Raw genomic sequence first — 19919 nt, 5'->3', positions numbered from 1 at the left:
CTTGCCATCATGTTATCTTTAGCTGACTTCATTGCTAGATTCAATTTCCGAGTAAGTTCCTTCAATTTCTCCTTACTTCCACAGCCATTTCTAACTCGGTTTCTTTCCAGCCTGCACCTTAAAGTCATCTTAAAGACATCATATGTGTGTGTGCATATGAAAAGGAACCACATGTTGGGTATTGAGATATAGGTATTGCCATGTTCCACAATATGAAACTAATATCATGTAATTGAATTGAATGCCTCCGAATGAAATTAAGGCCTTAAATTAGCATGTAATGTTACAACATAAGATTTCATAACTTTTCAGTAGAGCTGTTTAAAAATTTGATACTATGCGACGCAAATAACTTCTAAACTATTTGGAAGTTATGCTGGTGTTTACATTTTAATGTTCACTGGTATTCTGACATAGAATTTGTTTAATGAAAATTACCAACATATATTATTTACGGTCTATTTTTTTTGTGGAGATCTATCTATCGATGCTAAGTCTCTGAGGTTTTATGACTTGCAGAAGGTCACTGAAGACAACTAATTGTAACACTACTGCACTTTATAACAATTATCACATACCTTAATGATCGTTACTCACAGCCAGCATAAGACAGTAATATCAGTTATTCATGCTGAAGCCTGCGCTTTGGGTATATTACATGCCCTTTCACCATCTGGTCCCGATGTCCTGCCTCTCCACAGTAGCTTCAGGTGAGTCGAGACCTCTTCTTTGGGGAGAATTTTCTCGGAGTTGGTGGTTTTCTCTTTTGAGCCTTACTGGTATTTTTAGGCGGTACACTTTTTGAAGAAGATCATGATGATATGATTATTGGCAGAAGACTAGAAACAGAAGCTGGCTCCGTAAGATTTTCACTTGAGGTGGTGGTGGCATTGTTGGAGCAGGGAAGGATGTAACACCAGGACATAGTATATCTTTCTTATCTTCTGATATGAAGGGACTATTTTCTTCATGGATATACATCTGTCTATTGTTGCTAATTCCTTGAGGTTTGATGACTTGCGGAAGGTCACTGAAGCCAGGCGGTGGATCTTCTGAAAGGATGGTGTAGGGTACTTTGTCAGATACTATGGATTTCTTTGTCAACACTACACCAGGGTGCTCTTTCATATACACAAAGTGATGTATCTGGGTTATTTGTGGAACGTTTTTCATTCCAGCACAGAACTTGTTTTGCCAGTCATAAGTAGGAATTGTTACATTTCCAGATTCTGTGCCAACAGTGACAGGAATAATAGCTAGCTTGAAACCTGACAACTTTTACAGGTGGCATTAATTACATCTTCAATAACTTCACTTTCATCTTTCCGGAGTACTCTCTTGAAACAAACAAAATACAAATCAGGTTGAAATTATGTGTGTCCCACTGGCAAAAGTGAAATTTTTCAACTGCTGTTCTTTCCTGTCATAAGTTTCCACATGAGGTACCACATTAAGATGTTTTTATTTTGCCCAGCACAGTTATCAGCATGGAATTCTAAATGCTCCTCACCTACTGAAAATTTTTCCAAGAAGTGATGTACAAGAGATAAGACAGTATTTACTCCTTTATCTGTAATACAAGCTTCTGGAATAATGTAAAAACAAATTTGTTAAGTGGTTCACACGCTACACCAAAGAGACCCACTTTGTAGCCTGTAAGAAAGAAAATGGGCCCAACTTATTGCAGATCATATGGTAAGTGCACCTGTTGGGCAAAATCAAAACTATAATGCATTGTGCCTTTGTATGTGTTACAGCTATGTGGCCCAAGAGGCAATGGAGTTTCCCGTTGTCTACAATTGTCTATGGTGTTTTTATAAGCACTCCACTCGGCTTGGACATGATTAAGATGTTGTATAGCCTTCTCCATCAGATTTCTTTTTTCCTCCTCATCCATAATTGACAGTTTCCCTATTACAGTTTAATTGCTTCTACAAGTCATTCAAAGATCAGTCTTGGGTTTCTGAACTACTATGTTACTGAAAAATGTACACCAGATGGGCTACAAGGACGAGAGTAATACAGAAATCCTCTCTAATGATTTACAACTGTCAGAGTATAATGTATGAATGTACTTCTTAGACATGCTGGTTGGGTGAAGCATGAGATCACTTCTTCGTTTTGTAGTCACTGAAATTATTCATAAAGTTGACTGTATGTTTACGATCATCAAAAGGAATAGATTTTATCTGAGAAATCTTTAATACGTTTCGGTGAATTTTTAGGCTGCACCCCCTTTTTTTCTTGAATTGTTCCTTTAATTTTTTTAGCCTCTTAGAGCCACAAGCGAATACAAATTGAAAGAATGACTGGCACACCTCCTGCCCTCTGAAGTGATAAATTGTGTAAGTTTCTTTCCTGTCATAAATTTTTCTTTTAGTAGCTGTCGGCATTGGCTGGTTTCGTACTAATGCATTCATCGCACAATTCTCCACAGTATGAAATACACTGAAAGACTGCATCGGTATCGGAAATGTTTGGAGCAGACAGGATGTTTATGAAACCTATTACCTTTATTGAAAGTCCCCAGCTAGTGTTTATTTATCATAAGATATCTGAGTCATCTTATGCTCACACAGCTATGAGCGCAAGCGAGTAAATGCGTGAAACCTCCCTTACATTGCAAAAAGTGGTCCATTTTCTTAGTATTAAATGAACCTCATGTTTTAGTAGTCATTGTTGTCATAGGTATCATAAGCGAAAATTCAACATTTTACTGCCTTGAGTGTTTTTTTACAATTATTTCGTGAACTGTTGACCGAGAAGTGGTCCCTTTTCTTACGCACGCACGCACACATATTACGACAAGAAGATCATAACCATAATTTTTGTTATTATATGTATTTTTTCTTTTTTTCTTTGCTATTTGTTTTACATCGCACCGACACAGATAGGTCTTATGGCGACGATGAGACAGGAAAGGCCTAGGAATGGAAAGGAAGCGGCCGTAGCCTTAATTAAGGTACAGCCCCAGGCATTTGCCTGGTGTGAGAATGGGAAACCACGGAAAACCATTTTCAGGGCTGCCGACAGTGGGGTTCGAACCCACTATCTCCCGGATGCGAGCTCAGAGCTGCACGCTCCTAACCGCATGGCCAACTCGCCCGGTTATATGTATTTTAATGTTATAATTATTCCTGCAACATTGTCTTATTTATTTATGAATCAATACTGATCTGCATTTAGGGCAGTCGCCCAGGTGGCAGATTCCCTATCTGCTGTTTTCCTAGCCTTTTCTTAAATGATTGCAAAGAAATTGGAAATTTATTGAACATCACCCTTTGGTTAGTTATTCCAATCCCTAACTCCTCTTCCTATAAACGAATATTTGCCCCAATTTGTCCTCTTGAATTCCAACTTTATTTTCACATTGTGATCTTTCCTACTTTAAAAGCACCACTCAAACTTATTTGTCTACTAATGTCATTCCACTGAGCTCGATAGTTGCAGTTGCTTAAGTGCGGCCAGTATCCAGTATTCGGGAGATAGTAGGTTCGAACCCCACTGTCGGCAGCCCTGAAAATGGTTTTCCATGGTTTCCCATTTTCACACCAGGCAAATGCTGGGGCTGTACCTTAATTAAGGCCACGGCCCTTCCTTCCCACTCCTAGCCCTTCCCTGTCCCATCGTCGCCATAAGACCTATCTGTGTCGGTGCAACGTAAAGCAACTAGCGAAAAAAAAAAAGTCATTCCACGCCATCTCTCCGCTGATAGCTCGGAACATACCACTTATATTATAGATGTTGATTCTCATAGGCAACTAAAATATTTGTCCCGAATGAGTAAGTTTATAATACCAACATAAATGGTCGGTTATTGGACATTATAAATTTTCCAGCTAACTCATTCCTGGTTGCCACCGTTTCGCCCCAGTGTGCTAAGTTGGGCTAATTAGTTGGTAAATATCACACCCACCAAGACGCATGGCTAGTGCATACCGTGGAGGCCACTGTGTAGGCTACTTGAGAGCCACTGGCAGTGCCAGTGCACTATGAGAGACTTTGTCTCATTACCAAAAGTTGATGCCTGCCTGGGTATCAGGGGCAAAACGCTGGCAACCAGGAATAAGTTAGCTGGAAAATTTATTATGTTCAATAATGGACCATTTATATTGGAGAAAGAAGTGCCCGAGGATTGGGAAAAGGGGGTTATAATACCAATATTCAGGAAAGGATACAAGATGTGCAGTAACTACCATGGAATCACAATCTTAATAATGAATAATGTTATTGGCTTTATGTCCCACTGACTACTTCTATGGTTTTCGGAGACTCTAAGGTGCCGGAATTTAGTCCCGCAGGAGTTCTTTTACGTGCCCATAAATGTACCGACACGAGGCTGACTTATTTGAGCACCTTCAAATACCACCGGCCTGAGCCAGGATCTAACCTGCAGGGGTCAGAAGGCCAGTACCTCAGCTGTCTGAGCTACGCAACCCAGCAGAATCACCATCCTTTCCCATGTTGCCGAGATAATGGAAAGGCGAATTAGAGAAAAGGTGAAGTGTTAGTTACAAGAGGAACAATATTGAGTCAGAAGTGGAAGGTTAACAGTAGAATTCATTTTCATTCTGAGACTGATCATGGAAAAGAGCTGGAAATATGGGAAGGATATAGTAGACTTTTATAGACTTAGAAAAGGCATACCACAGCATCCCCAGATCAAAAGTTTGGGAAAGCCTGACACACAGGGGGCATTTGCAAGGAAATAATAATATTTATAAAAGTAATACAGATAACTGTTGCAGCTGTGTGAAGACAACTGTGGGTAAAAACACAATGGTTTCTAATTGGCAATAGGCTAAAACAAGGGAGTGTGTTGTCACTTATACTGTTCATAATGGTGTTGGATGACATCATAAAGGCAGCAAGGGAAGAATATAGAGGGGAAAAAATGAATGTAATGATGTTTGCAGATGACGCTGTGATCTGTGGAGAAGATTATGGGATACAACAATAGCTGAAAATACCAAATAGAAGGATTGAACAGTGGGGATTGAGGATCAACTTAGAGGAGAGCAAGACAATGGTGATAAGTAGAGAAAGTAAAGAAGGAAAAGGATCTTTCAAAATTGGTGACAAGGACCTGGAAATAGTATAACTCTCCAAATAATTAGGAAGTGAACTGACAGAAAATGGAAGACTGGATATGGAAATTAGGATACAACAGGGGAGTGCCTTTTACCACCAGTACAGAGATTAATATGGCATAAAAATGTTCCAATGAAGGCTAAAGAAATAGTGTACAAGGGATATTACTTACCTATAGTGACATATGCAGCAGAAACCTTCACAGTGACTCAAAGGCAGCTGAAATGAAATTCCTGAAGAGTGTGGTATAGAAGACAAGGAGAGGTAGGGCAAGAAATGAAGACACATGAAAAGAGCTAAATGTGCATAAACTAAATCACAAACTGGAACAGAACAGATTGAGGTGGTTTAGACATGTCAATTGGATGAAAGTAGAAGGACTGCCAAGACACGTACTGGAAAGGCAGATGACAGGGAAGAGAGGACAAGGGAGACCAAGATTACAATGGTTGGATCTTGTGAAGAACAGCATAGGATAATGGAACCTGGACTGGAACATTGTGTTTGGTAAGGAATGGTGGAGAGATAGGACGAAGTGGAGAGGAACCATATTTTCTCCACCCGGTGTCAGCTGGAAAAGGGGAGATGATTATGATGATGTTTACAACACACTGTCCAAGAAACTATTTGGCTTATGCCATTCCAAAATCAAAGACTGTTATTGTTTGTTGTACTAAAGGAAGGTTAACCTTGGGTTAGTGTTTTAATTTTGTAAAACGTTTAACTTCTTTTTTTATAAAACCTGTGTACATAGAAGTTGAGTGATTATGTAGTGGTAAGGAAAAAAAAGGTGACTAAAGTTTTATTTTAAAGTATTCACTTTTGATATTTCTTCTGACTTCTTCTCCTCTGAAAACATGAACTTTTTTTTTTGCAGATGGTACTGGAGCAACAGACCTTTTTACTCATATGATGCCATTTTATAGCTATGATGTTCCACATACATGCGGCCCTGATCCAAAGATTTGTTGTCAGTTTGATTTCCGACGCCTTCCAGGTTTTGGGATAGCATGTCCTTGGAAAGTACCACCTCAGATTATAACTGAGAATAATGTTGCTCACAGGTAAGCTTTGCTGTTGTGTACTGTTGAGGAGAATCAGATATTGAAACATTCAGGTAGAATTAATTTATCACAATATATTATTGCAACCTTATCTATTTTTTACCATAGATTATCTATATATATATAAAAGAACTTGTCCTGACCGACCGACCGACGAAATTAAATTTTGGGGGTACATTCATATTAAGATGTAGGTGCTCGCTAAGGGGGGATTTTTGCATATTCCATCGCTAAGTTGGTTAAAAGGGGTTTAGTTTTTTAAAATGAGTGTATCTATATCTCAAAACTTTAAAGGGTTACACATGTAGAATTTGGCATTTAGAATCTCCTTTAAAAATAAGGAGATACGTATTTTTTTTGTTTTTGGAAAATCCAAATAATGGGGGGCGAAAAAGCAGTTGAATTTTGAAAATGAGTGTATCTATATTTCATAACTTTAAAAATGTACAGATGTAAAAACTGGTATTTGGAATCTCCTTTAAAAATAAAGAAAAACATATTTTTTTGTTTTAGGAAAATCCTAATAGGAGGGGTGAAAAGGGGTGAAAAATGGTTGAATGCCTTTAATGAGGATATTTATATCTCAGACACTGACGATATTACAGACCTGAAAATTGGCATGTGGAATCTCCTTTAAAAAATTAAAAAATGTACTTTTTTTTGGAAAATCCAAATAGTGGTCGGTAAAAAGGGGGGTGAATTTTGAAAATGAATGTATATATATCTCAAAACATTAAAAGTTTACAGATGTAAAAATTGATATTTAGAATCACTTTAAAAAATAAAGAAACATGTATTTTTTTGTTTTCTAAAAATTCCAATAGGAGGGGTGAATAAGGGGTTGAATGCTTTTAATGTGGATAATTATATCTCAGAAACTGAAGATATTACAGACCTGAAAAATTGGTATATGGAATCTCCTTTAAAAATAAAGAAACACGTATTTTATTGTTTTAGGAAAATCCAATTATTGGGCATTAAACGGGAGTGACAGATTGGAGTTAATTTTTAGAGAGATTATATCTTCAGTATATCTCAGAAACGTAAAATGTTACAGACGTAAAAATTGATATATGGAATCTCCTCTAAAAATAATCAACATAGGTCATTTGTTTTTGGAAACTCCCCTTAAGGGGAACTAAAAAGTGGAAGAAATTTTAAAATGATAATTTCTACAGTATATCTCATAAACTTAACATGTTACAGAATTAACAAATGGTATTTTTTATCTCTATTAAAAATAAAGAAACGCGTTTTCTTAGTTTTTGGAAAAACCACTTAATGGGAATGGGGTTGAATTCTTTTAATTAGGATACTGATATCTCAGAAGCTGAATATGTTACAGACATGGAATTCGCTTTAAAAGTAAAGAAACACGTATTCTGGGAAAATTCAATGAATTGGGGGGGGGGGGAGGGGGAGGTGACGGAATTGAAAAATTAATTGAATTAATTGTATGAAGATACTTACATCTAATAAAAACTAAAGTTGTTACAGACGTGAAAATTGGTATTTGGATCTCCTTTAAAAACAAAGAAAAACACGTTTTTGGGGGGAGGGGGAGAATCATCTTGGGGGGCGGGAGTGAAAAGGAGTTAAAATCCTTTCATGAGGACACATATCTCAAAAACTGAAGATGTTAAAGTCGTGATAATTGGTATTTAGAATATCCTTTACTATTAAAGAAACAAGTATTTTTGCCAGAAAATTCACTTAAGGGGGGGGGGGGGGGGAGTAGTGTGAAAGGAAGTGAAAAAAAAGGTGATTTTGTTTATGGGGATACTTACATCTCAAAACTGAAAGTAACAGACGTGAACATTGATATTTGGAATCTCCTTTAAACAAAAAGAAATGCGCCTCCTTTGGTGGGGTGAGGGTGGGGGGTAAATCAATTTAACGGCGAAGGGGGGAAAAAAGAGGTGAGACCAATTGATTTTACTGTTCATAACATACTTATAAGGAGCCTCCATGGCTCACGCGGCAGCTCGCTGCCTCTCACCGCTGGGTTCCGTGGTTCAAATCCCGGTCACCCTGTGTGAGATTTGTGCTGGACAAAGCAGAGGCGGGACAGGTTTTTATCCGGGTACTCCGGTTTTCCCTGTCATCATTCATTCCGGCAACACTCTCCAATATCATTTCATTTCATTTGTCATTCATTAATCATTGCCCCAGAGGAGTGCGACAGGCCTCGGCAGGCAGCACAATTCCTACCCTCGTCGTTAGATGGGGGCTTTATTCATTCCATTCCTGACCCGTCGAATGACTGGAAACAGGCTGTGGATTTTCAGTGTACTTATTCTGATCATAAACCGATCATTTTTAATCTTTCCTGGGTTCGTTTTCAAGAGCCATCTTTTCCTTTGGAGAATGTTTTTAGATTACAGTAGATTCTCCTGGCATATAAATAAAAATTGAAACACATTTGAAATAAGCGATAGGAATGATATTGAGCGTGCAATTGTTCACCTCTGTAGTAAGGCCAGTAATGCACGGAAGTATGTCATTCCTATCGCCAGAAATCCCGCGCACTTGCCTAACCACGACAATGGTGCTGGTCTCATTTTTCAGCAATGACAATGGTAGCAGATATAATTTACCGCCAAGTAGCCATCTTGCATCTTGCTGTGGGGTCCAGAACAACAACAACAACAACAATAAAAATAATAATAATAATAATAATAATAATAATAATAATAATAATAATAATAATAATAATAATAATGTCTTGGACCGTCGTCAAAATGTGCGGACCACACTGGAAATGTGTCCTGGACGGGTAATGACTATGAATGCAGTCCGGCTGCGGGTTCAGTACAGCCAAGGCACCCAAGATGACACCACGCCGGATCTCCTCAAGGGTTTGATCTATATTAAAAATGCTTATAGGAAAAGATGGGAAAGATTTAGGGATCCAACTGACCGGGTGGAATACCTGGACGTAGCCCGGGAAGTACGAAATCGATTGCTGGAAAGAAAGATTGAAAAATGGAAGGAACTCTCAGAAAAGGAGTCAGATCGCAAATTTTGACGGATTCTCTCAGAAAACGGGTCAGATCGCGAATTTTGGCAGATTATATATAAAACGTAAAGCATCAAATTATAAATTTCAGTATAATACCGTAGCGAAGCATGGATATCTTGCTAGTTATTTCATAATGTGCATTGAGTGAATGAAGTTATAAAAATTATGTATTGGATAGTTCCCAGTCAAATCCCTTTCTATATGAGAAATATTTGCTACTGCAAGAATATGAATGATTGTAAGTAATTTTATTAAGAAGAAAATCTTTCTCATAAGTTATGAATTTCATTATGGTCCGTATTGATAATTGACCACTATCACAGGATAGAGAAAAGTACACCTATTCAATACCATTAGTGTTTTTGCCTAAGGGTATCGAATAGGTAGACCTTTCTCTACTCTTTGATAGTAAGAAAATTTTTAACAAGTACTCTCAAGTGAAGCATTAATGTACAGAAATAAAGAAAATCAGTTTAGTCCTTGCTATAGTCTGTGAGAGACTTTGTTCTCTTTGCACATATTGTTATATGATATTTCCCACATCTCTGTCCACATAGCACACACTGGCATTCTTCGTTCGGTACATGGAATATCTTGCTTGTTCTTGCATATTTTGTGATGGAAACAATGGATTGCTGTTCTTGTTGTGACGCATCTCTGGCTCTTGCACTCCTTTTTCTACGTAGTTGTCATCCATCATGGCTTAAGTGATGTAGAACTCTAGTCCTATCTCCTTTTCCTTTCTTTCTCCGGTATTGACTAGTTCCTGGTAGAGTCCTGTGGATGGTAACCAGTGCTGTGGCCTGGTTCCTCTACGAAGTAAGTCTCCTTCATGAGCTCATATACCAGTCGTGAAGGCGCTGTTTTCCCGACTTCTAATACTTGTTTCATCAATATCGTCTTGACTATTTCTGCTCTTTTCAAGTCACATATCATGAGTTTTTCCCAGACTATTCCTATGCCATATGTTACGACTGGCGCCACTACCATTTTGAATAGCTGCATCACTGTGTTTGTCGATAGATTGGTTATGTTTGGGATATTGTATAAGCCTCTAGTGGCTGCTGCTGTTCTCTCCTGGATGTGCATACCAAAAGATTTTGTAGTTGTCTGTAGTGTAACTGTGAGATATTTATAATGTCCTACTACCTGCAGAGTCTCATTGAATAGAATTATACCATTTTTAGCCTTTGTTTTTCCACCCTTCCTAAATGTCATTTGTACTGTCTTCTCTTTGTTTGTATCCATGTCATTTGCTCTTGCCCAAATCTCTAATTTGTGCAGTGCATTTTGAACATCCTCTTTGTTCTATTTCTGCTATTGAGTTTTTTCTTATGATGCTTGTTAAATCAGCTGTATAGATGTTAAACGGCGTGGGGCTCAAAGGGTCACCTTGTAGGACTCTGTTCGTTTGTATGAATTTCTCAGAGGTTTCAACATTGTTGTTTATCTGGATGAGGCTTCATTGGAGACAGGATTCAATTGCTCTTACTAGAGGATTTCTCTCCTCAGTTATTTGCTTAATTTTTCCAGTCAGTTTTTCTCTATTCAAGTCAAGCACTTTCTTGAAGTCAATAAACACTGCATACTATTTTCTTCCTGGGAGTCTCGGGGTGTCTTCTATTTGATCCAATAAGTATTTCACTGCTTGTGGTGTGCTCCTTCCCTTCATGAAACCAAACTGGCATTTAGCAGATTTTGCATAGTATTGCCAGCATTAAATTTCTATTTTAATATGCTGTACTGAATTATGCTAGGTTTTCTGTATTGATAGAGAAGACTTTTGATCATTTACTGTGAATTTGCCCTTTCAGATGTGTTGAAGTGTTGCAGAAGTTTCCAAAAATTAATGTCTACATTCAGAAAGTAGTAATTCTAATTTTAAGAGGTTTTATTCCTCAATTTGCCTTTGAACAGTACTTGGGAGAAAGATTTCTCCCTTCACTGGAAGTGTTTATTTTCATTGAAGTCGTAGTGTCAAATACTAAATTTGTGGGGAATGAAGAAAATTATTTCAAGTGTAAATTTGTAGTTTATTTGGGATATTTTGCACATCATACTGCTTATATTAGGTAACAACAAAGTCTAGGGATTTTCATATTCTGTTCATTGAAAAACAAAAAAAACAAAAAAAAAAAAACTTGTGTCAGTTATTGAAGTTCTTAATAATAGATTAACAAACAGGTCTGTGTGCTGACTTCAAATAACTGCAGTGAAATAACATATTAAAACATACTACACCATTGAAGAATAACAACATTTAAGTTATTTAAAAATGAGAACACACAACCATACATTTAAAGATGTCTTGTAATAACAGTAAAGAAATGAGGTACTGACATTTTTGCCTGCTAGGAAAGAATGTATTTTTATAAGGCCTTAGCTGGGATGTGCGCTGTTCATTAATGTCCACGTAAAACCTTTCTTCTTCTTCTTCTTCTTCTTTACTGTATGGGACCATATTTTTAAGGTCCCTTGGTTTTTTGGGATTAATACTCATATTCATTCGCTCACAATGTATTCCATAGGCAAGTATGTTGATATGTTGCTAATTTATGGAGAAACAAGGCAAAACACATTCGGGACATAACTCCCGTATCACGAGCGGTTTCCTGATGGAAGACTACAACTACTGATACGTTCCAAAACCTCGAGTGATGATTGCGGTCAACTGGGATACTCGGAAGGATACCTCCTGTTAGAAATGTTCCTGTAATGCCTGGTCCAAATGAAGGGGGTTATTTTGAATGCTGTCCGAAATAATCTTCATATTAGTACACAGACACTTGCACAACAGACCAGCATGAGCCGGTCATCTGTTACATGATTATTGCATTTCTGTACATTTCACCCATACCATCTAAAGTTATACCAGCAGTCCCACCGACATGATTTTGATGCCAGTGTAACAGTTTGTCATTGGGCATTGTGCACTGTGACCAGTGATGCAGCCTTTTTTGTCAAGAGTCCTTTTCAGATGGATCACGATTTCACACAATGGCACTGTAAATCTGCAGAATATGCACTTTTGGAGCAGAGAATACCCATTGGGTAAGACATGGCGCATTTCAGGTACAGTCGGGAATAAATGTCTGGTGTGGGATCTTGGGCGACTACCTAATTATACCATATTTCTTCGATGGCCATCTGACGGGAGCCTGATCTTATGCCACTTGGCTTCATTCTGTGGGGTCCGTTAAAGCAGGTAGTGTATGAACAGGAGCCTGAAGATCCTGATCACCTTTGGCAACTGATCACCAAGGCATATCTGGTTGTTACACCTCATTTGCCTTTACAACATTGTGGTGAAATCTGTATAAACCAATGTGGTCATCATTTCCAGCACTTGCTGCGCTGAATATGCAGGGTACTTTGCTTCCTACCTACAGACCAACATGTGTAGACCAACTTCGCTATGTAACATCAGATAAAAACGGTCCTTTTCGGGACCAAATAAAAATTCACTTATTGGAACAAGTAGGTATGTGGCCATATGACACCCACTGTAAATGGCATAAAGCGAATCAAAAGAAAAGTTTACCAACGTGGGAATTGAAGCTGCTTCTTGGCAGCTTGACTCCGGAAACAGCACCGATGTGTGATTTAGCCACCTTAGCTGCGGAGAGCTGTTGGCTGTACAGTTCGGATTACATAATTGTGAGCTTGCATTCAGGATATGGTAGATTCAAACTCCTCTGTCAGTAGCCCAGAATATTGATTTTGCTGGTTCCCCATTTCCACACCAGGCAAAGGCTGAAACTGTACCATAATTAAAGCCACTGCTGTTTGCTTCCTTCCGTGTCTTTAAGCAGCTAGCAGAACAGGGTTACTGTGGATATTTTTTGACCCATTGTTTTAGCAGGATATGTTACGTATTGTATACTGAAATGCAGGTGCTAACCACCACCACTTTGCTGTTTACAGTGGCACAAATGCTTCATAATTAGGATTCCTCCACTATGCACTAAAGATTCAGCCTGAAGAAGATCAGTATGAGAGATTGCACCCAGTGTTAAATTTTGGTAACCTCCAAGATGGTGGATCATCACGAGGTAGCATTTTGAAAACAGGTTCTTCATATGACAGGGCAGTACACTCCCACTTATAAGCCCTATGGCTTTCTCAAACTGCCTCCCTTCATTCTTCTGGCCTCTGTTCCCATAGTTGCAATGTCATTTAATCTACCATTATGTTATAATTTGACTGTTTCTTCTTTTAGGTGGTAACTATGTTAAATCGAATGATCTGATGCTGCATTATCGTAAAATAATTCACGTGCTTTAATTGTCACAAAAATTAAACTAAATAAATGAGGTTGTCTTCTGCTTTTTATCTTCTTATCTCTTTTCTTTTCCAATATTATTGGCTGTCTTCATATCTTACACTTCCCATGTTTAGATTGAAGGTCTGTTCAGTGTCCCACTCAATGAGAGTGGATGACCATCCTCTGATAAACAAGATTTGTAGGGGGGGGGGCGCAAATGACAACTATCAACGTATTTCATTTATCAGTATACCAGGCAAGATGCTCACCAGCATTTTGGAAGGGAGGGTATGATAAGTGATATTGAGAAGGCCATTCTATGTTGTTCAAACTTCTGTTTGTGTTTTTTAGAAAGGGTATTAAATATGCAAATCTCTGTGGCATTGTTCTACCTGAACTTCAGCAAGTTGAGGTATTCAGTGGCTGCAACAACTAGACATACTAGATAAGTTCAAGTTTCTCACCTGTTAATATTTCATATACTGTATATATATTGCTTCATTTTTTTTTTTTTTTTTCTATTATCTGTTTTGTACATATCTCTCTTCATTTCTGTATATTTTTTCTTTCACTTCTTCATATTTATTTTGTTTCATAAATTATTCATTGTATTTTTCATTTTGTTCTGTCTTCCTAGGTTTGTGTATGGCTTAGTTTGTTTGTTGCTCCCTGTTCTTTTTTTTTGCTAGGGGCTTTACGTCACGCCGACACAGATAGGTCTTATGGCGACGATGGGATAGGAAAGGCCTAGGAGTTGGAAGGAAGCGGCCGTGGCCTTAATTAAGGTACAGCCCCGGCATTTGCCTGGTGTGAAAATGGGAAACCACGGAAAACCATTTTCAGGGCTGCCGATAGTGGGATTCGAACCTACTATCTCCCGGATGCAAGCTCACAGCCACGCGCCTCTACGCACACGGCCAACTCGCCCGGTGCTCCCTGTTCTTAGACTATATTTATCCTTGATTATGTTCCTGTCCTCCTTCCTAGCTTCTTATTTAGTTGTCCCAAAAGTCGCTTGACTAAGAAAATGAAAAAAAAAAACACAAAACGATAAACTACAATGCCAAGGAAACAACACTTGTGCACTTAATTTCACCATTACTTAAATTGTTGAAAACTTACAACCTTCAAGAGTTGCTCAAAATGCTTCCCATTTATTTCAGTACATTTTTCACAATGTTGTTTTACATTAGTAACCCAATTTTTACAGAAATATTTGTTATTGTTTAACATGGACGAACAGTCGGCCCACTCCATAAATCAGCCCACACAGGTATGCCTGGAGCATTTAGTTCTTGCTGAAGTACCTTGCTTAAATATGTTTCACTTCAGTACACAGAGCTGTTACAATTGACACAACCATTTAGTTTCAAGGAAGCTTCATATGTCAGAAGAATGTGATTTGGAAAATTGTGTTTTGCCTCACTATGTATTACATACCAATAAGAAAACTCAACTTGCTGTCGAAGTCATCTTTTATCAAACCTTGATACAGTTGATGACAATACAATTTCACTGTCAATGAATTAATTATTTTATTTATTTTCAATTTGCTTTACGCACCATCACAGATAGGTCTTATGGCGACAGTGGGATAGGAAAGGGCTAGGAGTAGGCAGGAAGCGACCATGGCCTTAATAAAGTACAGCCTCAGCATTTGTCGGGTGTGAAAATAGGAAATGATGGAAACCATCTTCAGGGCTGCTGACAGTGGGGTTTGAACCCACTATCTCCCAAATACAAGCTGACAGCTGCGCACTCTTAACCACACGGCCAACTCGCTCGGTGTCGATGAATTCAAAATATACAGCAGTGTAAAGAGCTGCGTGGAATATCAAACTCGGCAGGTCTCGTTCAAACAGATTTCTTAGGGTTCTGAACAACTGATACGGCCACGACTTATGTTTTCGCCAATTATGGCAGTTTTGGACCTCCGACTTTGGTAAATCGTGTGCTTCCATTAGCCTTAAATTGTTGATGTAGGTTGTAAATAGCTTGCCTGTATGGTGCTGGAATTTTAGGAAATTTGTCAGCAAATAGCTGAGCAACTCTATATTACCGTAAAATGAGGTTACTTTGAACATATTGAAGACATATTGAAAACTGTGATACAAATGTTTTCTGAAGATCAAAGTCGATACATACCTTCAAGCGTATAAATGTAGTCACATTTGAAAAAAATAAACAAATTTAGCTGTCATTTTAAACACCAACTAAAGAACATACAATTGCCAACAACCACAGCCAGTGGTACAAATGTGCTCAAAAAATGTATCCTTAATATCCCCAACAGAAATTTACCTTAATGTATTTCTTCAATGGCATTTTTAACAGTAAATATAATTTCCATGAAAAGTGTTCAATGTTTCACCATTTTTCAAAGTAACCCCATTCTACGGTACTAGTCTTGTTAGTCCTCAACCAACATTATAAGGCAAAAATGCGTTGCAAGTTTACGATTCATGGCTAATGCTAAACACAGCACAATCAACAATGCAATCAGCTGGTAACAATTTCTATCAGTGTTCTGTAACAACCAACATTAGCATTATATATTTTATTCAGTCAAGTAAATTTTGAGACACCTGGTATTTTATTTCAATAAATTCAATAAATGTTCTGTGATAAACATCTCGAGGTAAACTACGAAGTAATAGAATTCCACACACAAAATACGGATTATCTCACCATTAGCAACCTCGTGGAAATAACAATACATTATAATGCACAGATACAAAAATTACTGTGCACGCAGCAATATATGACTTGAGTTCTTTCAATTTTCAGCTACTGAGATATGAACAAACAAGAAAGGTTGGCTCACAGAAAGGCTGGGAAAGGAAAACGTGACCTGATTATGAGAAAAACCTTTCTTAACCCTAGAACTAGGAATGTAAAAAATCTTGTGGTGGCTGCCATATTTGGCAGCTTTTACTTCGTAGGAGTCAATGTTTTCAATACACTTTGTGATTTATTAAAAATCAAAATCGAAGTGACATGTTTTGCTTATGATGATATAGGCATCTTCAGCCGTGCTATCCTTAACGTTAAAGTTAAAATTAAAGAGTAGTCATGACTTAAGGCTAACTTAAAATGCTACATAAGAACTATCACAAAATCATACTTGTTTAGATGAGTGAGATTAATATGTATTGAGTCATTAAAACATCATAGTGGTCATGTATGGCAGTTAATATTTGCAAGCACAAGTGGACTGTTCTCCCACCACAACCAGAATTTATTTTGCACTAAACATAATATCCAACCACAGAAAGAACTTTCTCTGGAAGTCCCCTCTTCTACTCTGTCTTAAAGATGCACACAAATCTAGCCTAGCTATCATAATTTTAAATAGCCACAATCACGGTCTTAATCAGCAGTAGCATTTTTTTTCCCCAGGAAGAAACAAGTTTTAAGAATATAAATACAAGTGTACCTGAGTGCTTACAAATATTAACTGCCATACACGACCAATGTTATTTTACCCACTACGATGTTTTAATGACTCAACACACATTAATCTCACTCATGTGCTTATTTTATCTAACCAAGTGTGATTTTCTGATAGTTCTTTTAAGTTATAAGCCACTTCATGTAGCATTTTAAGTTAGCCTTAAGTCATGTCTACCTCTTTAATTTTAATCTTGCTGAGCTGAATGGCTCAGACGGTTGAGGCGCTGGCCTTCTGACCCGAACTTGGCAGGTTCGATCCTGGCTCAGTCCGGTGGTATTTGAAGGTGCTCATATACGTCAGCCTTGTGTCGGTACATTTACTGGCACGTAAAAGAACTCTTGCGGGACTAAATTCTGGCACCTTGGCATCTCCAAAAACCATAAAAGTAGTTAGTGGGACGTTAAGTCAATAACATTATTATTATTATTATTATTATTATTATTATTATCATTAATTTTCACTTTAATGTTAAGGATAGCACGTCTGAAGATGCCTATAATATCATAGGTGAAACGTCCCGATATTTTAGCATGTAATTTTGATTTTGACTTTTAACAAATCACAAAGTGTATTGAAAAGTTGGACTTCTACGAGATAATTCTTTCATGAGCTTATACATAGTTCAATATGGACCCCAATATGAAGTTTATAAGTTGCGAAGCTTTTACTTGCCAAAATTACAAAATATCCACAAGTATGAAATAAATGTATGAAGTTTTATATATCTACATAAAGCTAATGCACTAAGGATTGTCGTGTTGACATGAAATTGCATACATTTTTTGACTAGAAAAATGTACAGTCTGTTCAGAAATGTAATCCCTAAATTCAAAATAATAATTATAAAACTTTTGATCATATGCACACAAAACTGAAACGTGTTGTAAACAAACTGATATATATGGATTATCAATAATGTTCCTGTAATGCACTAGCAAATGTCTCATCACTCTGACTGTGAGAGGTATATTCTTGAAAATTTTAGGGAAAATGTATCGGAATGCCTTGCTCAGGAGGCGTTGACCTTAGACCAAGTTATTACAATAGGTTGCTGTATGACAGGCTCGTCATCACTTTCACGTTCCGAAATTTGATGTGAAGAAATAGCTTATACACATTTCAAATCAAACTCGGAATATGTTGGTTCATTCTCAATATCCTCGAAGTTGGATCCATTACTTTCATCTTCCAATATAGCTTGCCATACAGTACTTCATCACTAAATTTCTGTAAGGAAAATGCCATATTTGGACATACATTGTACAAAAAATATATTTAATGAAATCAAATAACAATATACATTCAGAAGAAAATAACTCTCACAGAACGAAAAAGTACGAAATAAATTGAAATAGAATAGCAAGTAAGAGCCCACGAAGGTTTGTTTTAAAACCTACAGCAATGGCACTCAAACAAATGGTCGGAAAACTCATTTATTTCCAGAGAGGTTGAAACTGATTCGCTCATTTCAGAAACAGCATTATTCATTTTTCTGCTAAATCGAGTAAGCAACGATTTCGTATTCTATGCATCTAAATATGTCGTTCTGTGCAGAAACAAGTCAGGCATGCTTATTATTCATAGACAGGGCCGATGACCTTCGATGTTAGGCCCCTTAAAACAACAAGCAAGCATATATACATAGACAGCTACTCAGATTTAGTGTTCATTTACAGAAACAGCATTAGTCACTGACTTATGTTGTTTCTCTATGGAACTGCGTGTTGGCATCTCTCCAGCTGTCATGACTGAAGCAGTACGAAGAGTTCATTTTATCTTCATCTGCAAAACAAGAATTTTTGGTCGTCCTTGTGGAATCTGATGATGTAACTGATGTCAGTAGGTGGTGGACAAAGTTCTTCAAAAAATTGGTATTGTTGGAAGACACACGTAGCATAGAAATTCCAAAAGAAAAAAAGGTGCACTTGCAAATCTCAAAGTTCATGCACTTCTCTCACCATGCTAGTGCTCCATTTTTTATAAAAGCGTGACGTATATTGACAACTTACTGGTTCAGACATTTAATGTCAGAAACCCTACTCCTGACCCAGTGACCATTCCAATTGATGTAGCCTACCAAAAAGGTTTTATACCAATAAATTCTAAGATGATGGATGATCTGAAGAAGTTTCAGGAGAAAGAAATCAAAAATATTTATGAAACAGTTTATTCTTGGGAGATCATTAATGGAGAGGAAAACGAAGAAGTTGACACTGAACTTGATAGCTGCAGTTGCTTAATGCTTTACCTTAATTAAGGCCACTAACGCTTCCTTCCTACTCCTAGCCCTTTCCTGTCCCATCATCGCCATAAGACCTATCTATGTTGGTGTGATGTAAAGCAGCTTTAAAAAGAAAAGAGAGGAAGAAAACGTGAAGAAGTTGACATGGAGAACAAAAAAAAGTACTTTTTTTGGAATGAAGAAGTTGACATGGGGGCCGATGACCTTAGATGTTAGGCCCCTTTAAACAACAAGCATCATCATCATCATCATCAAAAAAGTACTTTTGTAACAAGGTTTTGTATCTATTTTGTCTTGTAAATATATGTATATAAAAAACCATGGGTTTTACTTTGAAAATCCAGTTCATTTTAGAAACAACATAAGTCAAGTTTAAATAAAGTTAAATTTATCATGTTGTGAAAACATTAGAATTCATTATAATTGACAACAATCTCAAGAGTGACAGCATGTACTAGTTTCATATCTTTTCATAATTTTTATTGCAGTTTTCTTGAAACCATACAGTTTTTTCTACTTCCTCGAAAGTTATTGACCTATGTAGTTTCTGAAATGAGCAATTCAACTATGAATGAAACTGAACTCACGGCTGCTGTGGACATCGAGAATGACAAAAAGTAGACTGTCATGACTGTCATCTGTTAAAGAATTGAAAAAAATTATGTGAGAAATTGTTGGGCGGCAGTGAATAGCCTGACCCACTAAAAGGCCCAACGGCTAAAGGCGGAGGAGTCCTTATAGAAGGAAAAAGGGCCCTCAGTGGAGGAAATGCCATCGAAACC

The 19919-nt window shown here is 37.5% G+C and overlaps 1 protein-coding gene across 1 annotated transcript in view; it reads left to right on the top strand.

The window, feature by feature from the left end:
• The window catches only part of alpha-Man-IIa (alpha-mannosidase 2), a 355439-nt gene that overhangs the window by 107626 nt on the left and 227894 nt on the right, over positions 1-19919 (top strand). The window contains exon 8 of the mRNA XM_067139236.2: positions 5969-6155. Within this exon, the coding sequence (XP_066995337.2) occupies positions 5969-6155 (187 nt within the window). The remainder of the gene's footprint in view (positions 1-5968; positions 6156-19919) is intronic.

This window comes from Anabrus simplex, chromosome 2, assembly GCF_040414725.1.
Source record: "Anabrus simplex isolate iqAnaSimp1 chromosome 2, ASM4041472v1, whole genome shotgun sequence".
NCBI lineage: Eukaryota > Metazoa > Arthropoda > Insecta > Orthoptera > Tettigoniidae > Anabrus > Anabrus simplex.
This window is presented reverse-complemented; position numbering and strand designations above follow the sequence as displayed.